The sequence below is a fragment of the Physeter macrocephalus genome, chromosome 12 (assembly GCF_002837175.3).
Source record: "Physeter macrocephalus isolate SW-GA chromosome 12, ASM283717v5, whole genome shotgun sequence".
NCBI classification, from domain to species: Eukaryota; Metazoa; Chordata; class Mammalia; order Artiodactyla; family Physeteridae; genus Physeter; species Physeter macrocephalus.
In genome coordinates this window covers 71014498-71030638 of record NC_041225.1, presented here as the reverse complement: position 1 = coordinate 71030638, position 16141 = coordinate 71014498, and the positions used below count along the sequence as shown (strand labels likewise).

General features: G+C 37.9%; 1 protein-coding gene across 7 annotated transcripts in view; it reads left to right on the top strand.

The window, feature by feature from the left end:
- Window positions 1-16141, top strand: part of MTIF2 (mitochondrial translational initiation factor 2) — a 42509-nt gene that overhangs the window by 15232 nt on the left and 11136 nt on the right. For 2 of the 7 annotated variants that reach the window (XM_007107046.4, XM_055089185.1), the window contains 9 exons: window positions 1121-1173; window positions 1680-1935; window positions 2253-2492; window positions 3797-4022; window positions 4392-4503; window positions 9198-9369; window positions 9834-9994; window positions 10901-11077; window positions 13041-13180. In XM_007107046.4, coding sequence (XP_007107108.2) covers window positions 3804-4022; window positions 4392-4503; window positions 9198-9369; window positions 9834-9994; window positions 10901-11077; window positions 13041-13180 — 981 coding nt within the window. In that variant the 5' untranslated portion in view covers window positions 1121-1173; window positions 1680-1935; window positions 2253-2492; window positions 3797-3803. Of the gene's footprint in view, window positions 1-1120; window positions 1174-1440; window positions 1936-2252; window positions 2493-3796; window positions 4023-4391; window positions 4504-9197; window positions 9370-9833; window positions 9995-10900; window positions 11078-13040; window positions 13181-16141 lie in introns of those variants that run through there. The other 5 variants (XM_007107048.4, XM_007107049.4, XM_007107047.4 and 2 more) reach the window with 5 other exon arrangements.

Here is a 16141-nt window from a genome sequence, read left to right as displayed (position 1 = left end):
GGTATACATTGTTGCAGAGATAAAAAGCAGCATTTATAGCATGAATCTCATTTACATAAAATTGTATGTATACATGTATTTATACAGAGATAAATGGAATGATGTGTACACACACACACACGCACAAAGTGGTTACTTCCAGAGAGGTGGTATCTAGGATTTGACTCACTTTCTTTAGTAAAAAAATAAATTTTAATTTGCAAAGATAGTGGAGAGTTCCCGAATGTCCTTCACCCAGTTTCCTCTAATGTTAACATGTTATATTAACTATGATATGTTTGTGAAAATTAAGAAATTAACACTGGGGTATTACAAGTAACTAAACTACAGATTTTATTCAGATTTCACCAGTTTCTCCACTAGTGTGCTTTTCTGTTCCCGGATTCTATACAGGATCCCACACTGCACTCAGTCATCACATTTCTTTCTGTCTGATCTGTGATAGCTTCTTGCTCTTTTCTTGCTTTTCATGACCTTGACAGCTTTGAAGAGTTCTGCTCAGATATTTTGTAGAATGCTCTTTAATTTGTGTTTGTCTGATGTTTTCCCCATGATTAGAGTAGGGTTGTGGGTTTTGGGGACGAATATTAGAGATGAAATGTCCTCATCACATCATTTCTGGGGGTACATGATATCAACATGACATTGCTGGTGATGTTTACCGTGATCAGTTGGTTAAGGTGGTGTCTGCCAATTTTCTCCATTATGAAGGTACTATTTTTCCCTTTCCATATTCTATTCTTTGGAAGCAAGTCACTAAGTCCAGTCCACACTCAAGGCGGGCAGGGGGGTGGTGGTTAAGCTTTACCTCCTAGTAGAAGTTATACACATATATTATGTGGAATTTTTCTGTAAGGAGGATTTGTCCCTTCTCCCCCATTTATTTGTTATAATCTAATACTGTGTTATTTTGTTGCTCAAATGTTTCCAGCTTTGGCCCTCCCTCCCTCGACTTTCTATATTTTAGTGTATTGCTTTAATTTTCCACATTAGTATGTAGTTTCTTCATGGTTAGAAACATATTGGTTATTTTCACTTAATATTGGGGAAAAAAAGGTATGACTGTTACTTTGATGTTCAATTCAATCAATTTCTGTTTCTCAACTACTTGGCAAGGCAGAGAGAGCAAAGAATACTTTCTTGCAGAAATTGGCACTGCAGTGAGTGTGAAAGGTAAGTAAAATGATAGCAATTGAAATGCACTTCAATAGTTTGCAAGTGTGTGAGTATTTAGGTTCATTTAAAAGATTTTCAGGACAGAGGTTTCCATTCAGTCATTCAACAACACTGATTACACATCTTTGCGGTGGCACTGGGGAGACAAACATAAAAAAGGGGAGGGGCATGAGTTAGGCGGCCAGACTATGGGGGGCGGGGGGAGGCACAGAGAGTTTACATAACGTCCCCAAGTCTACACAACTGGGGATGAGCTGGGATTGGAACCCACTCTAGCTTTATTACTTCAAATGCCACCCACACGAGGTGACTTTTGAAAAAGAAAGCGCTCCTCGCCCAGTACTAACTGGGTCTATCGCCACTTTCCCTTGCATTTTTCCCTTTTTGTTAGTATGTCTTTTAAGGACTTAGCATTTCTCCCACATTTCCCCGTTTAACTTTCCCTTGAGTTGTACACTTCGAGGCTGCTCACAGCCCCAGAGTAGCAGTAATTTACTTCCCAGAAAGCGAAGGGTTCTGCAGAAACGATCATCAAAGCGCTGCTGAAACCCCACCCGGTACACCCCCCAACTGTACCAGTGGCAACAGGGCTGTTCCGAAATCGGACTTCTGAGTTCCGGGTAGAACCGCTTCCGGCGGCACCGGTAGCCCTAGGGGGACCATTTTTGAGACGGACTAGCCGACTGACAGTCCTCCCGCGTCCGGAAGGTGATCTTTACCCTGCGTCAGAATTCCGGCGCCCTGGACCCTACATAGGAGGTAAGTGAGTGGGGTTTCTTAGCCGGGTCGTCCCGGGTGGCGTGTATTGTTTGGCCTAAAGTGTTAGCGGCACAGATGACAAACATTGCGCATTCGGGAGGCTTTCCATTATGCGCTTAATCCATGCGTGATTGTTACTTTCGGCATAACGAAAGCATTATCCAACCAGAAGCGGCCGGCTGCTTGCTCTCCCCGCGCGCCGCGGCAGGTGTCCTCCACGCCCCGACCTCCCCTGTGCCCAAGGCTTTTTGGGCTCGGGTTCCAGGCGAAGCCATCCTAGATCCGACATTCTACAGTGACTTCTTTTTACCTTTCAGATAACTCCCAAGGCTTCCAGCTGTTTCATTCAGACGTTTTCACCAGCGCAACTACATTATTTCCCCTTTTTCATGATAAGAATATAGAATCGGCGAAAGAACACCGAATTGGGAGTCAGAAAGCCTGGGTTCTAGTCCTGACTGTCATTAACTAGCGGTATGACATTGGAGAAGGCTTTCTGACCTCTCTGGACTCCATTTCCCTTTTCTTTAAAAGGAGGGGCTTGGAATAAGTAGCAAGTAAGGTTCCTTCCAGTTTGGGTATTTGGTTTATTGACCCCCAATGTGTTTTTCGAATCCCTGCGTCAGTGAAATAGCTGTGCTTTGGTTAATCTCCGTGTAGGACCTTTCCTCCCGTTATATTAATCTGTGTCCTTCTTAAATCTGGTTTTAGACTCATTTAAAATTTTTTTTTTCCCTAAGGAATTCTGTGCTTCCTGAGCACTCTTTACTTCTTACTTCAGGGAAATGTACCTAAATAAGATTTTTTAAATGTGCCATTCTTGAGGTGTTTAAGAATCATTATATTGGAACATTTTAAAGACAGTGCACCCCAAAGGAAGGGACTCTTGCTTATTAAACTTTGAATCAACAACCTCAAATGCAGTGCCTGGAAGATGGTGCTTATGAAATGTCTGCTGAGGAGAAAACTAGTACTTATGTTATTTTAGTTGCTCCTTCCCTTAACACTGAAAAGCAAAGCTGTAGAAATGCAGTGTTGTGATCAGAAGAAATAGAAGACTCAAGGAGGAAAAGACTATACTACTGAGTTCTGAGCTATACTGTTGAGATCTGTTGTGGTTTTCTCAGTAAACTCTTCTTTTGTCCCAAGAGTAATATTCAAAAGGCATTATTCAATAGGTATTTATTGGCATTATTCAGTAGATATTTATTGGGTGCCTTCTTCCCACTCTAAAGCATCTTTTTGGGGGGTTTGGGAAGAGGGGAAAATGTTAGGGTTGAAAGACAGTTCCAAGTAGAGGGAGCATATGCAAAGTTTCAAAGATTAGAAGACAGCCTTCGGAGATTACAGGTGAGACAGAATAACAAAAATTTGGGAGATAGGAGTGAGGGAACTATAAGAGTGTAAGAGATGGAGTGAGAGATTAACAGAGGGCAGATAATGAGTCCTTATATAGCATGTTTTGAAGTTGTACATTAAACTAGGGATAATCTCCCCCCATCCTCCCAAAGAATGTTTGGCAAAGAGTTGATTAGTTCAAATTTGCATTTAAAAAAATGACTCTAGTTGTGATTTGGTTAGTTGATGTTTCAGTAGTGAAAAAAGAACCCTTATAAGTTTGTTATTGTATTTCAGTGTTATTATGGTAGGAACATTAACAATAGTTATAGTTAATATCTAGAGAGTACTTAGTACAGAATTCCATCTCTCTGACTGGACTGTGAGCTCTTTCAGGGTGGGAACCCAGTTTTACTCATTGTTGTAACTCTAGCACAGTGTTTTGTGTGTAGTAGATATCCAATTAATATTTGCTAACTTGATTTCAATATTAACCAAAATAGTATTTGAAAACTTTTCCTAGGAGAAACATGAACCAGAAGATACTTAAGTTGGAGAACTTGCTACGATTTCACACTATTTGTAGGCAGCTGCACAGCCTGTATCAAAGAAGAATGTTGGCACAGTGGAGGCACGTGTTTTCATCTGCTTACCCGGTGTGGACAGCTCAGCTGTACGCCCAGCCCTGGCAGACAGATGCGCTCATCAGGGCTGCTTTATCTCAACATAGGCTTCTGGTGACAAAGAAGGTAGTTCTAGATTTCTCTGTGTTTCTCTGTTATTTGGTCTGAGATGAAAGTGCCTAGAGCCATGAGTAGAAATCCATTTTGAGTATTTTGTCATTTTTGAAATCTTTATGCCTTAATGCTGCATTCCAGGCAGTAAATCTTTGTGAGGAAGGAAGGTTCTAGTTAGTTGTTTAATAATGTTGATTAATTTGCTTGTTTATATCAGTGTATAACAGTGAATTAAGGAATCAGGATTTTAAATTTTAGTCTAAGGTTTAACAATTTATGGGAGTGTTGGTAGAAATAGGAGCCCTGACTGTGGTAGATATTCCAGGATAAATCTCAAAGTTTTTTCTTCCTTCTTCTTTACGTGTTCTGAATATTTAATAGGAAAAAAAATCGCAGAAATCTCAGTTATCTTCAACAAAATCTAAAAAGGAGGTGGAGGTATGGATTGGAATGACTGTTGAGGAGCTGGCCAGAGCAATGGAAAAAGACATAGGTGAGCCAGATAATTTTATAAGGAAAAATATGGAAACGTGGAATACCTGGTATTTTATTTGCAGTGAGATTAAGGCATTCAAGGATGAAAATTAGACTAGTGGTTTAAAAAGATGTTAAGTAATTCCAATATTTTTCACTTTAGGTGACAAATCCTAATTAGTTTCTTGGCTCTTTGCCAAATCTAGTTCTCTAAGATTTTGCTTTTAATAAAAGTGGAAAAGATTTTTTTAATTTGAACTAACCTTTCTTGCTCAGAAATCTTGAGGGCTATTAGAATAAGTCCAAAGAATGCTTTTGGACTGAGGGACCGTATTTATACTCATTTACTTTCCTTTTGTTCTCTATAATTCTCTAATTGCACTCATTTTGACAATATCTATAGTGTAGTGCCAGCAGAAAAATATTTGTAGTAATAACTACAACTTTTTTTTTTTCCTTAATAAATTTATTTATTTATTTTTGGCTGCGTTGGGTGTTTGTTGCCTTTCGCGGGCTTTCTCTAGTTGCGGCGAGCGGGGGCTGCTCTTTGTTGCGGTGCGCGGGCTTCTCTTTGCGGTGGCTTCTCTTGTTGCGGAGCACGGGTGCTAGGCACACGGGCTTCAGTAGTTGTGGCACGCAGGCTCAGAAGTTGTAGCTCGCGGGCTCTAGAGCACAGGCTCAGTAGTTGTGGCGCATGGGCTTAGTTGCTCCGCGGCATGTAGGATCTTCCCAGACCAGGGATCGAACCTGTGTCCCCTGCATTGGCAGGCGGATTCTTATCCACTGCACCACCAGGGAAGTCCATAACTACAACTTTTAATAATACCATTTTTATTAGAAATGTAATAAAAATTGTAATTGGCCCTCTGTATCCATGGGTTGTGCATCCGTGGATTCTACCAACTGTGAATCAGAAATATTAAAAAAAAAAAAAAAATCCAGAAAGTTCCAGAAAGCAAAACTTGAATTTGTCATGCATCAGCAACTGTTTCTATAACATTACATTGTATTAGTTATTGTAAGTAGTCTAAAGATGATTTTAAATATATGGGTGGATGTGTGTAGGTTATATGCAAATACTGTGCCATTTTATATAAGGGACTTATATATAAAGTCCATGTATTTTGGTTTTCAGGGGATGTCCTGGAACCATCCCCCTGCAGATACTGAGGGACTACTGTATTTATTACCAATTTAGGATTGTTGGAACAAAATTTTCATTTCGTTTTCATTATAAACTGACATTAAAATTTAGTTAGCAGAATAAAGTAACAAGTGAAGCAGACTTTTGGCAAAAATAATTACTAATAATAACTTATATTTATTGAGCTGTTACTATATACCAATACTTTATATGTATTAACTCATATAATTCTCACAATTCTCTAGAAGCAGGTATGATTATTAACCCCATTTATAGATTGAGAAACCAAGGCATAGAGAGGATAAATAATTGCTCAGGGTTTCACAGCTACTATGTGGTGGAGCCAGGATTTTGAACCCAGGGAGTATGGCTCCAGAGCAGATGCTCTTACTCACAGACCAAATTTTCTCTCAGGAATTGTTATTTTGTAAATCACAGCAGAGCTAGAGTTTTAATGTGTATCCTGCCTGAAAGTGTTACCACTATTTGTGACAGTACATCCTCACAAAGAATAGAAAACTAGCACTCTATCTTGTGTTTTTTTTAAACTTTGCATTGGATTATGTAATCATTTTATAACTAGAAAACTTTAAGAGAACAAATGGACATGGCCATATCATTCAGAATTTTTCCAAGGAAAACTGTATTGATATGATTTTATAAATGATATTGATAACAGACTTGATTTTTAGAACTTTTTATTATTGGCATTTTTCATATATATATGAAAGCAGAAAGAATGGAGTGATAAGCATAATGTTTGCATAAGCCAGTGATAACAATTATTAATATATCATTTAATCCATGAATACTTATATATTGCTAAATGATAATTCTTTTTTTTAAACATTAACACACACACGCATAACCATAATAATTCCTTTGTATCACCAAATAAATAGAATAATTAAAATATAGTTTTAATCCTATGGATCAGTGCTCTAAACCCAAAACTGATTTGCTATGATTTAAATAAAAGTTATCTATTTGACACTTATTTAATATTATAATCATACCTCTTTTGAATTTAAGATAGTTTTCATATGGTGAATATTTTTTTTTTTTTTTTTTTTTTTTTTTTTTTGCGGGGCACGGGTCTCTCCCCTCCGTGGCCTCCCGACTCTCAACCACTGCGCCACCAGGGAAGCCCTGGTGAATATTTTTAACTGCTATATTAACAATGTACATACATCCTAACCCCCCTGCCCCGGGTCAGTTAAAATAACTTCATGTGGGAATTCCCTGGCTGTCCAGTGGTTAGGACTCTGCAATTTCACTGCCAGGGGTTTGGGTTCAATCCCTGGTAGGGGAACTAAGATCCTGCAAGCTGTGCGGTGCAGCCAAAAAAAAAAATTGATGTAATATTTCTGGTTAATACTTCTGTGTTCAGTGACTTCATGTTGGTGGCTTGAAGTCAAATGTGGTGGGGGACAGCAGCCCCCAATCTTTTGGGCACCAGGGACTGGTTTTGTGGAAGACAATTTTTCCACTGATGGGGGGTGAGGTTGGGGGGGATGATGGCTTCAGGATGATTCAAGTGCATTTATTGTGCACTTTGTTTCTATTATTATTACACTGTAATATATAATGAAATAATTATACAACTCACCATAATGCAGAATCAGGGGGAACGCTGAGCTTGTTTTCACTTGCCACTCACGGATAGGGTTTTGGTATGAGTCTGCAAGCAGTTGATTTATTACGGTCTCTGTGCAGTCAAACCTCTCTGCTAATGATAATCTGTATTTGCAGCCGCTCCCCAGCGCTAGCATCACCACCTCAGCTCCACCTCAGACCATCAGGCATCAGATTCTCATAAGGAGCCTGCAGCCTAGATCCCTGGCATGCGCAGTTTACAATAGGGTTTGTGCTCCTATAAGAATCTAATGCCGGTGCGTCTGACAGGAGGCGGAGCTCAGGTGGTAATGCAAGCATGGGGAGCGGCTGTAAATATAAATGAAGCTTTGCTCACTCCCCAGCCGTTCACTTCCTGCTGTGCAGCCCGGTTCCTAACAGGGGGTTGGGCACCCCTGGTGGCGGGTATTTGTACCATGGAAATTGGGAAATGCTATAAATCAGGACTTTTTTTAAGGAGCCTCAGAGTAAACATTTACCAGCACACTACTGAATAGGAAGTTATTTTAGTGTAATGTTCTGCATGTTTGAAGATGCCTTTCTTTTATATCTGTCTCTCAAAATATATATTTATAGGGTGACTGAAAGTCTGGAAGCGTAAAACTACTTGTTTCATTATCACCACTGATACTTTATTACCCACAGGAAAATATATGACTGGAATTAAAGCACATTAAATAAAATGAAAACAAAAAGTAATTATTTTTCCTATGTTTCACAACTTTTTGGACATCCTAAATAGATACATAAATAAATAGTGTGTACATGTATTCTGTGATACTGTATGTGTGTGTGTGTGTATATTTATGTATATACATATGTAACTATAGTCAATCCTTATTATTTGGGGATTCTGAATTGGCGAAGTCCCTAAAATGTATTTGTAGCCCCAAAATTGATACTTGAAATGCTTTTGTAGTCATTCTTGGACAGGAACAGAGTGGTAAAAAATTTAAGTTGCCTGACCTGATCACACATTACTAGCTGAGGTTCAAACAAGGCAACACTCTGCCTTCTCTCCTCTCATACCGTAAACAAGTGTCATTTTTGTGGTTTATTTAGTGCCATGTTTTTCTCATTTTTGTGCTTTTTTTTGGTGATTTCGCTGTTTAAAATGGCCCCTCAGCATTGTGCTGAAGTGCTGTTTAGTGTTACTAACTACAAGAAGGCTGTAATGTGCCTTACAGAGAAAATACATGTGTTAGGTAAGCTTTATTGAGGCATTAGTTATAGTGCTGTTGACCGTGAGTATAACGTTAATGAATTAACAACATATATTGAATAAGGTGTCTTTAAACAGAAACACATAAAACAAGATATAGCTGATGAAAATGTTGTGACCAGAGGCTGAAGGAATATAACCCTGTATTTCTCCTCAGAGCAATGATTCAGTATTTGCTAATTCACTGTTCCCAGTGAGTTTATAGAACATAATTACCTTGAATAATGAGAATCGACATGCAATTTAATGTTTTATTAATTGCTCAGGTAGTTCATAAGGTACATGGTAAATATTCAAATATTTATGAATATGCAGAAATATCAATTAATATAAATGTATCATATTTTTTTTTGATGTGGACCATTTTTAAACTCTTTATTGGATTTGTTACAATATTGCTTCTGTTTTATGTTTTGGTTTTTTGGCCTCGAGGCATGTGGGATTTTAACTCCCCGGCCAGGAATCGAACCCGCACTCCCTGCATTGGTAGGCAAAGTATTAACCACTGGACCGCCAGGGAAATCCCTGTATCATATTTTAAAGATTATTTTCTTTTCAACTTTTTTATGATTCATTAACATTAGAGAAACGGATAGCTTATATAGTTATTCCTCTCATTGAGTGTGTTGTTTATATAGATGTTTATCAATAGAGGTCACTTTCTGGAACATTTAATTCATGATCCTAAAAGGTTTTATCTTGTTCCACCCAGATTGTGTATATGAATCTTTATTGAACACTGCTATTGACATAGATTCACTAGAAGCACACTCACATTTAGATGAAGTCTGGATCAAAGAAGTGATAAAGAAGTCAGGGATGAAGTTAAAATGGAGCAAATTAAAACAGGACAAAGTCAGAGAAAATAAAGATGCTGTAAAAAGGTAAAACTTAACTGTATAAATTGGGGGAAGGAGACCACATTGTTTTATTCACACTTTTTAATGGAAACATTTGCCTTAAAATTTCTTTTGCAATTAAAATGATGTGTGAGTATAGGTTAAACTTTTCTTCAAAATGCTTAAAGTATCAAAAAGTATATTCAGGTTATTATAAAACTCTAAGTGTTATTTTTCTTAATTTGCTGAGTGTGTATATTGATCCTGAATTTTAAAATTTTATTCAGTTCTGCTCATTGTTATGAAGATGCCTACAGTAGGTGGGCAGTCATTATTATTTTATCATAAGTCATTGTATGTATAGAAGAGGAAAATAGTTATGTCTAATCAAAGCTAAATGTTGGGTTTTATTGTTAATGGTAGTTCACAGAGATAACTGCAGATCAGTTCACTGGCTATAAAGTGTTTCTGATATTTAAGAAATGAAACTCCTTTGCTGTTAATTGTAGGCCCCAGGCAGATCCAGCTTTATTAATCCCAAGGTCCCCAGTTGTTACTATAATGGGCCATGTTGATCATGGAAAAACGACGTTACTTGACAAACTGCGAAAAACTCAAGTGGCAGCAATGGAAGCTGGAGGCATCACTCAGCACATTGGTGCCTTTCTTGGTATGAACACAGATCACCTTACAATGTGCTTGGGAACCCCACATATTATTTTCTTAAAATAGTGTCACAGTATGAAATATACGAATTTAAAGTAAAAGGAAGGCTAAAGCCTAAAGCCATTGGTTTGATGAAATGTAGAGCTGGTGGTTAATAAAGGTTATTTTGTACAGTGTATAAGAAGAAAGTTATACCTTTTGTATTCTAGCTCATTCTTAGTTTGGTTTAATGAGCCTAAGACTCTTCAATGCTAGGTTGTCATAATGTTACCACTCATAATTGAGTAACAGCTGTCATTTGCTGAACACCTAGCATGTGCCCAGCACTGTTCTGAGCACCTTATATGCTTTATCTTTTTTTATCTTCGCAACATCATGAGGTAGGTATTAATATTCCTACATACATATAAGGAGGCTGAGGCTTGTTTAGGTTGAGTTACTTGCTCAAAGTACACAGCTAGTAAAGTGGCAAAGCCAACATTTAAACCCAAGGCTGTTGGACTCAAATCCTGAGCTTCTAACTGTGTACTAAATTGCCTCTGTTGCTTAAGACAGTTGTGCAGCTGGTGTTTGCTAATGCAGGAGTGGCTGCCTAGACAACTATCAGTCTGGTTTTTTCTCCAGAATATATTCCAGTTGGTACATTTATGAAAGTAGTTATATTCTAGAAATAGGTCAAGTTTTAGTTTGAAATTATTACATGAAAAGAAAACCCTAAAGGTCTCACTGGTATGTTATCACTTTTCATTGTGGAATGATGATCCAAATGCATTGTTCTGATTAAGATTAATGGAAAGAATAAAATTACTTTGAAGAATTATTGATTGTTTTGATAAGGTCATATATATTCCTTTGTATTAAGGAAGTATATATTTGAGTCCTTAGAGTTCTTGGATTTCTGTTTCCACAGTTTCTCTGCCTTCTGGGGAAAAGATAACCTTTCTTGATACTCCAGGACATGCTGCTTTCTCAGCAATGAGAGCCAGAGGTGCTCAGGTCACTGACATTATCATATTGGTTGTAGCTGCAGATGATGGAGTGATGAAACAAACTGTAGAATCCATTCAGCATGCCAAAGATGCTCAAGGTACTGTGTGGCTGACTTACATGTATCAGGAAGGAAGTTGCTTTCTTTTTTTAAAAGAATCTACTACAGAGTCACTGTTTTTACATGTCGCTCATTTAATCTTCCTGGCAATCCCAGGATTATTATACCTGTTCTACAGGTAAGGTGCAAAGAAAGTTGAATTGTTTTCCCAAAGACATTAACTACTAAGAAGAGTATAGCAGGATTCAACTTGGGACTTGTGACCACAAGTATATTCCTTCCTCTACTGTTTACTTACTTGGCATGGTGGGACAACTTAACAGTCTCAAATGACTTTTTAAAAAACATTTTAACGTTTAACAGCTATAAAAGTAAGCCTAGAATAATGAACCCCTATGTACCCATCACCTCAATTCATTAGGAATTACAAAGTGGTGATATTCTAATTGTTATTCCTTATTCATTTATTATCTGGAATTCTTCTCTAAAAGAGACTTTTCCCTCATCTGCTTTAAATAAGTTCTTATTTGGTCAAAGGTATAAAATCGAAACTTTTGGAAAATACTTGGCTATCTTCTCCCTTATTTCTCCGTTTAAAAATTGTAATAATAGGGAATTCCCTGGCAGTCCAATGGTTAGGACTGCACACTTTCATTGCTGAGGGCACGAGTTCAATCCCTGGTTGGGGAACTAAGATCCTGCAAGCCACGTGGCGTGGCCAAGAAAAAAAAAAGTTGTAATAATAAACACCACACACATACTTTGTACATTCATTCTTATTGTGATATGACCCTACACCCACTGAGAAAATACTGTTGTCTTGAGAAAATGTACCTGATGGAATGCATCATATTCCCCTAGGTTTGTTGGCAAGAAAAAAAGAAAGGGTTGACAATCATTGATCTAGTCCAGTTTTTTTTTCATTTCACAACATGAAAACTAAGACCCAGAGGGTCGCAGGAACTTCCCCAGTTACAGTTAATTTGCAACATGCCTGCATTTGGAATCTGGTCTTCTAGCTTCAGTGTTCCTCTCTTTATTTTTTAATTCCTCAAAGCTACCTTTGTGTAATGAGCTATGTTCTTAATGATCCTAGGGAATATAATAAAAATAAGAGTGGTAAATCTGTCAGGGACCCCATAACAAAGCAGTTGGTTGAGATATGATAAATTCCTTACATCATGCTTTCTGTACCTGTTCTCTTGGTGCCTATTAAGTTCCAGCTGATCGATATAGAATGTACTTTTTCATAATAATAGGCTATGGATTGCATAGCTCTTTCGTGTCTGTTTTCAATTTCTATTCCTTTGATACCTGAGAAAATTTCAGAGTTGGTGAAACTCAATCAGAGAATTATCTCCTAGAATTTTGTGTGAGTTCTCTAATGAAAGGGTATGTTTAGTAATGACAAGTAGATTATAAGATTATTTGGTTCATTCATTAAGTAAACATTTATTGAGAATCTTCTTTTTGTCAGTCACTCAGCTATGTGTGTATGAAGAAAGTTGCTGTAAATCCTAAAAGAAAGTTTACAATAATGGTACTTAGTTTCGCCCCAGGGTGAGATGTTGGGTTTTAACAGAGAATTAAACTCCTGTAAAGAAGAGGCAAGTGATCTAGTGGTATTAGAATTAGAATCTTCTCTTGATTTTTTTTTTCTGGAGATTATCTCTAGTGTAGTTGCTGATCTTGCTTTCAGATTTAAGGATAGTCCTTTCTCTACCCTAAATACTGTTGTGTGTTTTGTTTTTGTTTTTTAATCATCATAATTGTGTATTCTTAATTCAGAATCTTATAATTGCAGTTTTGACATCTCTCATCTGGAATCCTTCATGTGTATAAAGCAGAGTAGGTGGGTGTAAAGTGGGTCTTTTTAGGTCTTTTGTTAGATAAATACATCCACTGGGTCAAGAGAAAGCCAGAAAACGTTGGCGTCTTTCATTGTGAATACCTGGAGTTGAAGTGTCATTATTTGCACTCTTCTTAACTCTGTCTCTTTCAGTTCCTATTGTCCTTGCCATAAACAAATGTGACAAAGCTGAGGCTGATCCTGAGAAAGTAAAAAAAGAACTGCTAGCTTATGATGTGGTATGTGAGGATTATGGAGGCGACGTTCAAGCAGTGCATGTTTCTGCACTCACGGTAAGTGTGGGCACCTCAGAGACAGTGTGTTCAGATGGGAGTGCTACACATCACGCACATAGTGCCTTATACCTAGAGAACATTTTGACATCCATAATTTCTGTTGTTTAAAAATTCTCTGAGAACTAGGCAAAGCTGGTATCATTATCCTAGTTTGGCAGATTAGAAATTAGGCTCAGAAATTTTAGTCGTCAATCCAGAGGGGTCAGGTTTACCTATGCTTTTCTTACTACAAGGTACTTAGAATGAGGAGAATAAGTGGTGTATGATGTGGGGATAGGATAATAGTAGGATAAAGACTCTTTTAAGCAGAAACGAAATTCAGTTGGTAATAAAAAGTGCTTGTTTTTAAAGTGAAAAACTATAGAATAGGTCTTGGGGCATTTAAGAGAAATTTAAACATAAAACTTTTTACTAATACAGTGTTGAAATATTTGGGTTCAGTTTGTTATTGATTGACTCAGTGTTTCTATGAACTAAATTGCTATAAGTTTTATAATGTTATTTATGATGAATTCCATTTTCTTTTAAATTACCAATTATTCTCTTCTGGATAAAATACATCAAGGAAGCTCAGTACCTGCTTTGTGATAGCATTTTCCAATTCTCTTGTCCTATACAGGTTGCTGCTAAGTAAAAATTTCCTTTTTTGTCCATTCTTACCATATTCCATGGTTTACTCGTAATACGGATTTTTTTTCTTCTGATCGTTCGGTGAGGAAATTGTACTTTATTTGGCCACCTTCCTCCAATTAGGTCTCATTTTATCTTTACTTTTCCTAAATTTGTTACCTCCAAGATGATTAGAAGTTATGCCTCTGTTAATAGTAAAACTATGCCTCTTTTTCTTAGAAACTCATAAAATGCCACCTTACTTTGTCATCTTTCTACTATACCTTGATTGTTACTACGATGTGAAAACCAGATGGCAAGATTAGAACATTTGAAGACATAACCACCTTTTCTGCCCAGATATTAGATGAGTAGATAGATAGATGTAAAGCTGCTTAGGCAAATTTGGAGGCATGGCAGAGACGAGTCCTGGGAATGGAGGTAAGAGAGTGGCAGGGAAGTAAGATGAGGCCGCCTTATCCGAGGAAGAATAGAGGACTCTTCATGCAAAGAAACAACCCCAGCTCTGCTTTTCAGAGCGGCGTTTTGTAAATTGGAATAAATACGAGGAATAAGTAGATGGGTAAGCAAAGTGTTTAGTTAGTTTTGTTACAGTTGTCTCTGTTGCTTTATATTGTAACAATTGTGAGCAAGCTCTTAGCTGACATGGAGAATGGAAAAATCCCTTGTCCATCAGTTCCAATTCCATCACCCATTAATCAGCTGCGTGATCTTGGAGCCTTAGAAAGCATAGTAGACATAGGTCATTAAAGGTGAAAGAATCATCTAATCTAGCTCCTTCATTTTACAGTTGAGGAAAGGTGATCCAGGAGGTGAAGTGATTTTCCAAGGTTGTGCAGCTGGGTAGTTGCAGAGTATAGGTTATAGCTTGGGTCTAGTCAGTGCTTTTAATCCTTATTTATTTAATAAGAGTAAGTAGTGTTTGATTTACTTATTTTACAGGATTCTTGAGTGGATCAGATGAAATCAGTGAAAGCTTGTTCAACTGGTTAGAACTTCAATTGTAATGTAGCATTGTAAAGAAAGTGAGAGGAAGAAAACACAATTGTAGAGACAGGTGGAGGACAGAGGGTGAAAGAAGCATGTGTTTATAAAAGGGTATTAACAAACTCTAGTAGCTATTCTTAAAAATATATATATGTAGATAGATAATATATATATTATATATATATAATATCTATATATATATGTATAGCCACTGTTCGTTGCAAGATCTGTCGCTGCTTCAGATTTTTTTGCTTATCTCTTCCTCCCTCCCTCTCTTCCTCCCTTCCTCCATCCCTTCCTTCTTTCCTTCCGTCAAATAGGGTAATTCATGTTTTTGGGGTTTTTTTTTTAACATCTTTATTGGAGTATAATTGCTTTACAATGGTGTGTTAGTTTCTGCTTTATAACAAAGTGAATCAGGGCTTCCCTGGTGGCGCAGTGGTTGAGAGTCCGCCTGCTGATGCAGGGGACACGGGTTCGTGCCCCAGTCCGGGAAGATTCCACATGCCGCAGAGCGGCTGGGCCCGTGAGCCACGGCCGCTGAGCCTGCGCGTGCGGAGCACCGCGGCGGGAGAGGCCACAACAGTGAGAATCCCGCGTACCGCAAAAAACAAAAAAAGAAAAGAAACAAAGTGAATCAGCTATACATATATCCCCATATCTCCTCCTTCTTGCATCTCCCTCCCACCCTCCCTATCCCACCCCTCTAGGTGGTCACAAAGCACTGAGCTGATCTCCCTGTGCTATGCAGCTGCTTACCACTAGCTATCAATTTTACATTTGGTAGTATATATAAGTCCATGCCACTCTCACTTTGTCCCAGCTTCCCCTGCCCCTCCCCGTGTCCTCAAGTCCATTCTCTACGTTTGCATCTTTATTCCTGTCCTGCCCCTAGGTTCTTCATAACCATTTTTTCTTTTTTTTTTAGATTCCATATATATGTGTTAGCATACGGTATTCATTTTTCTCTTTCTGACTTACTTCACTCTGTATGACAGACTCTAGGTCCATCTACCTCACTACAAATAACTCAGTTTCGTTTCTTTTTATGGCTGAGTAATATTCCATTGTGTAACTGTGCCACATCTTCTTCATCTATTCATCTGTCGATGGACACTTAGGTTGCTTCCATGTCTTGGCTATTGTAAATAGAGCTGCAGTGAACATTGTGGGACATGACTCTTTGAATTATGGTTTTCTCAGGGTATATGCCCAGTAGTGGGATTGCTGGGGAATATGGTAGTTCTACTTTTAGTTTTTTAAGGAACCTCCATACTGTTCTCCATAGTGGCTGTATCAATTTACATTCCCACCAACAGTGCAAGAGGGTTCCCTTTTCTC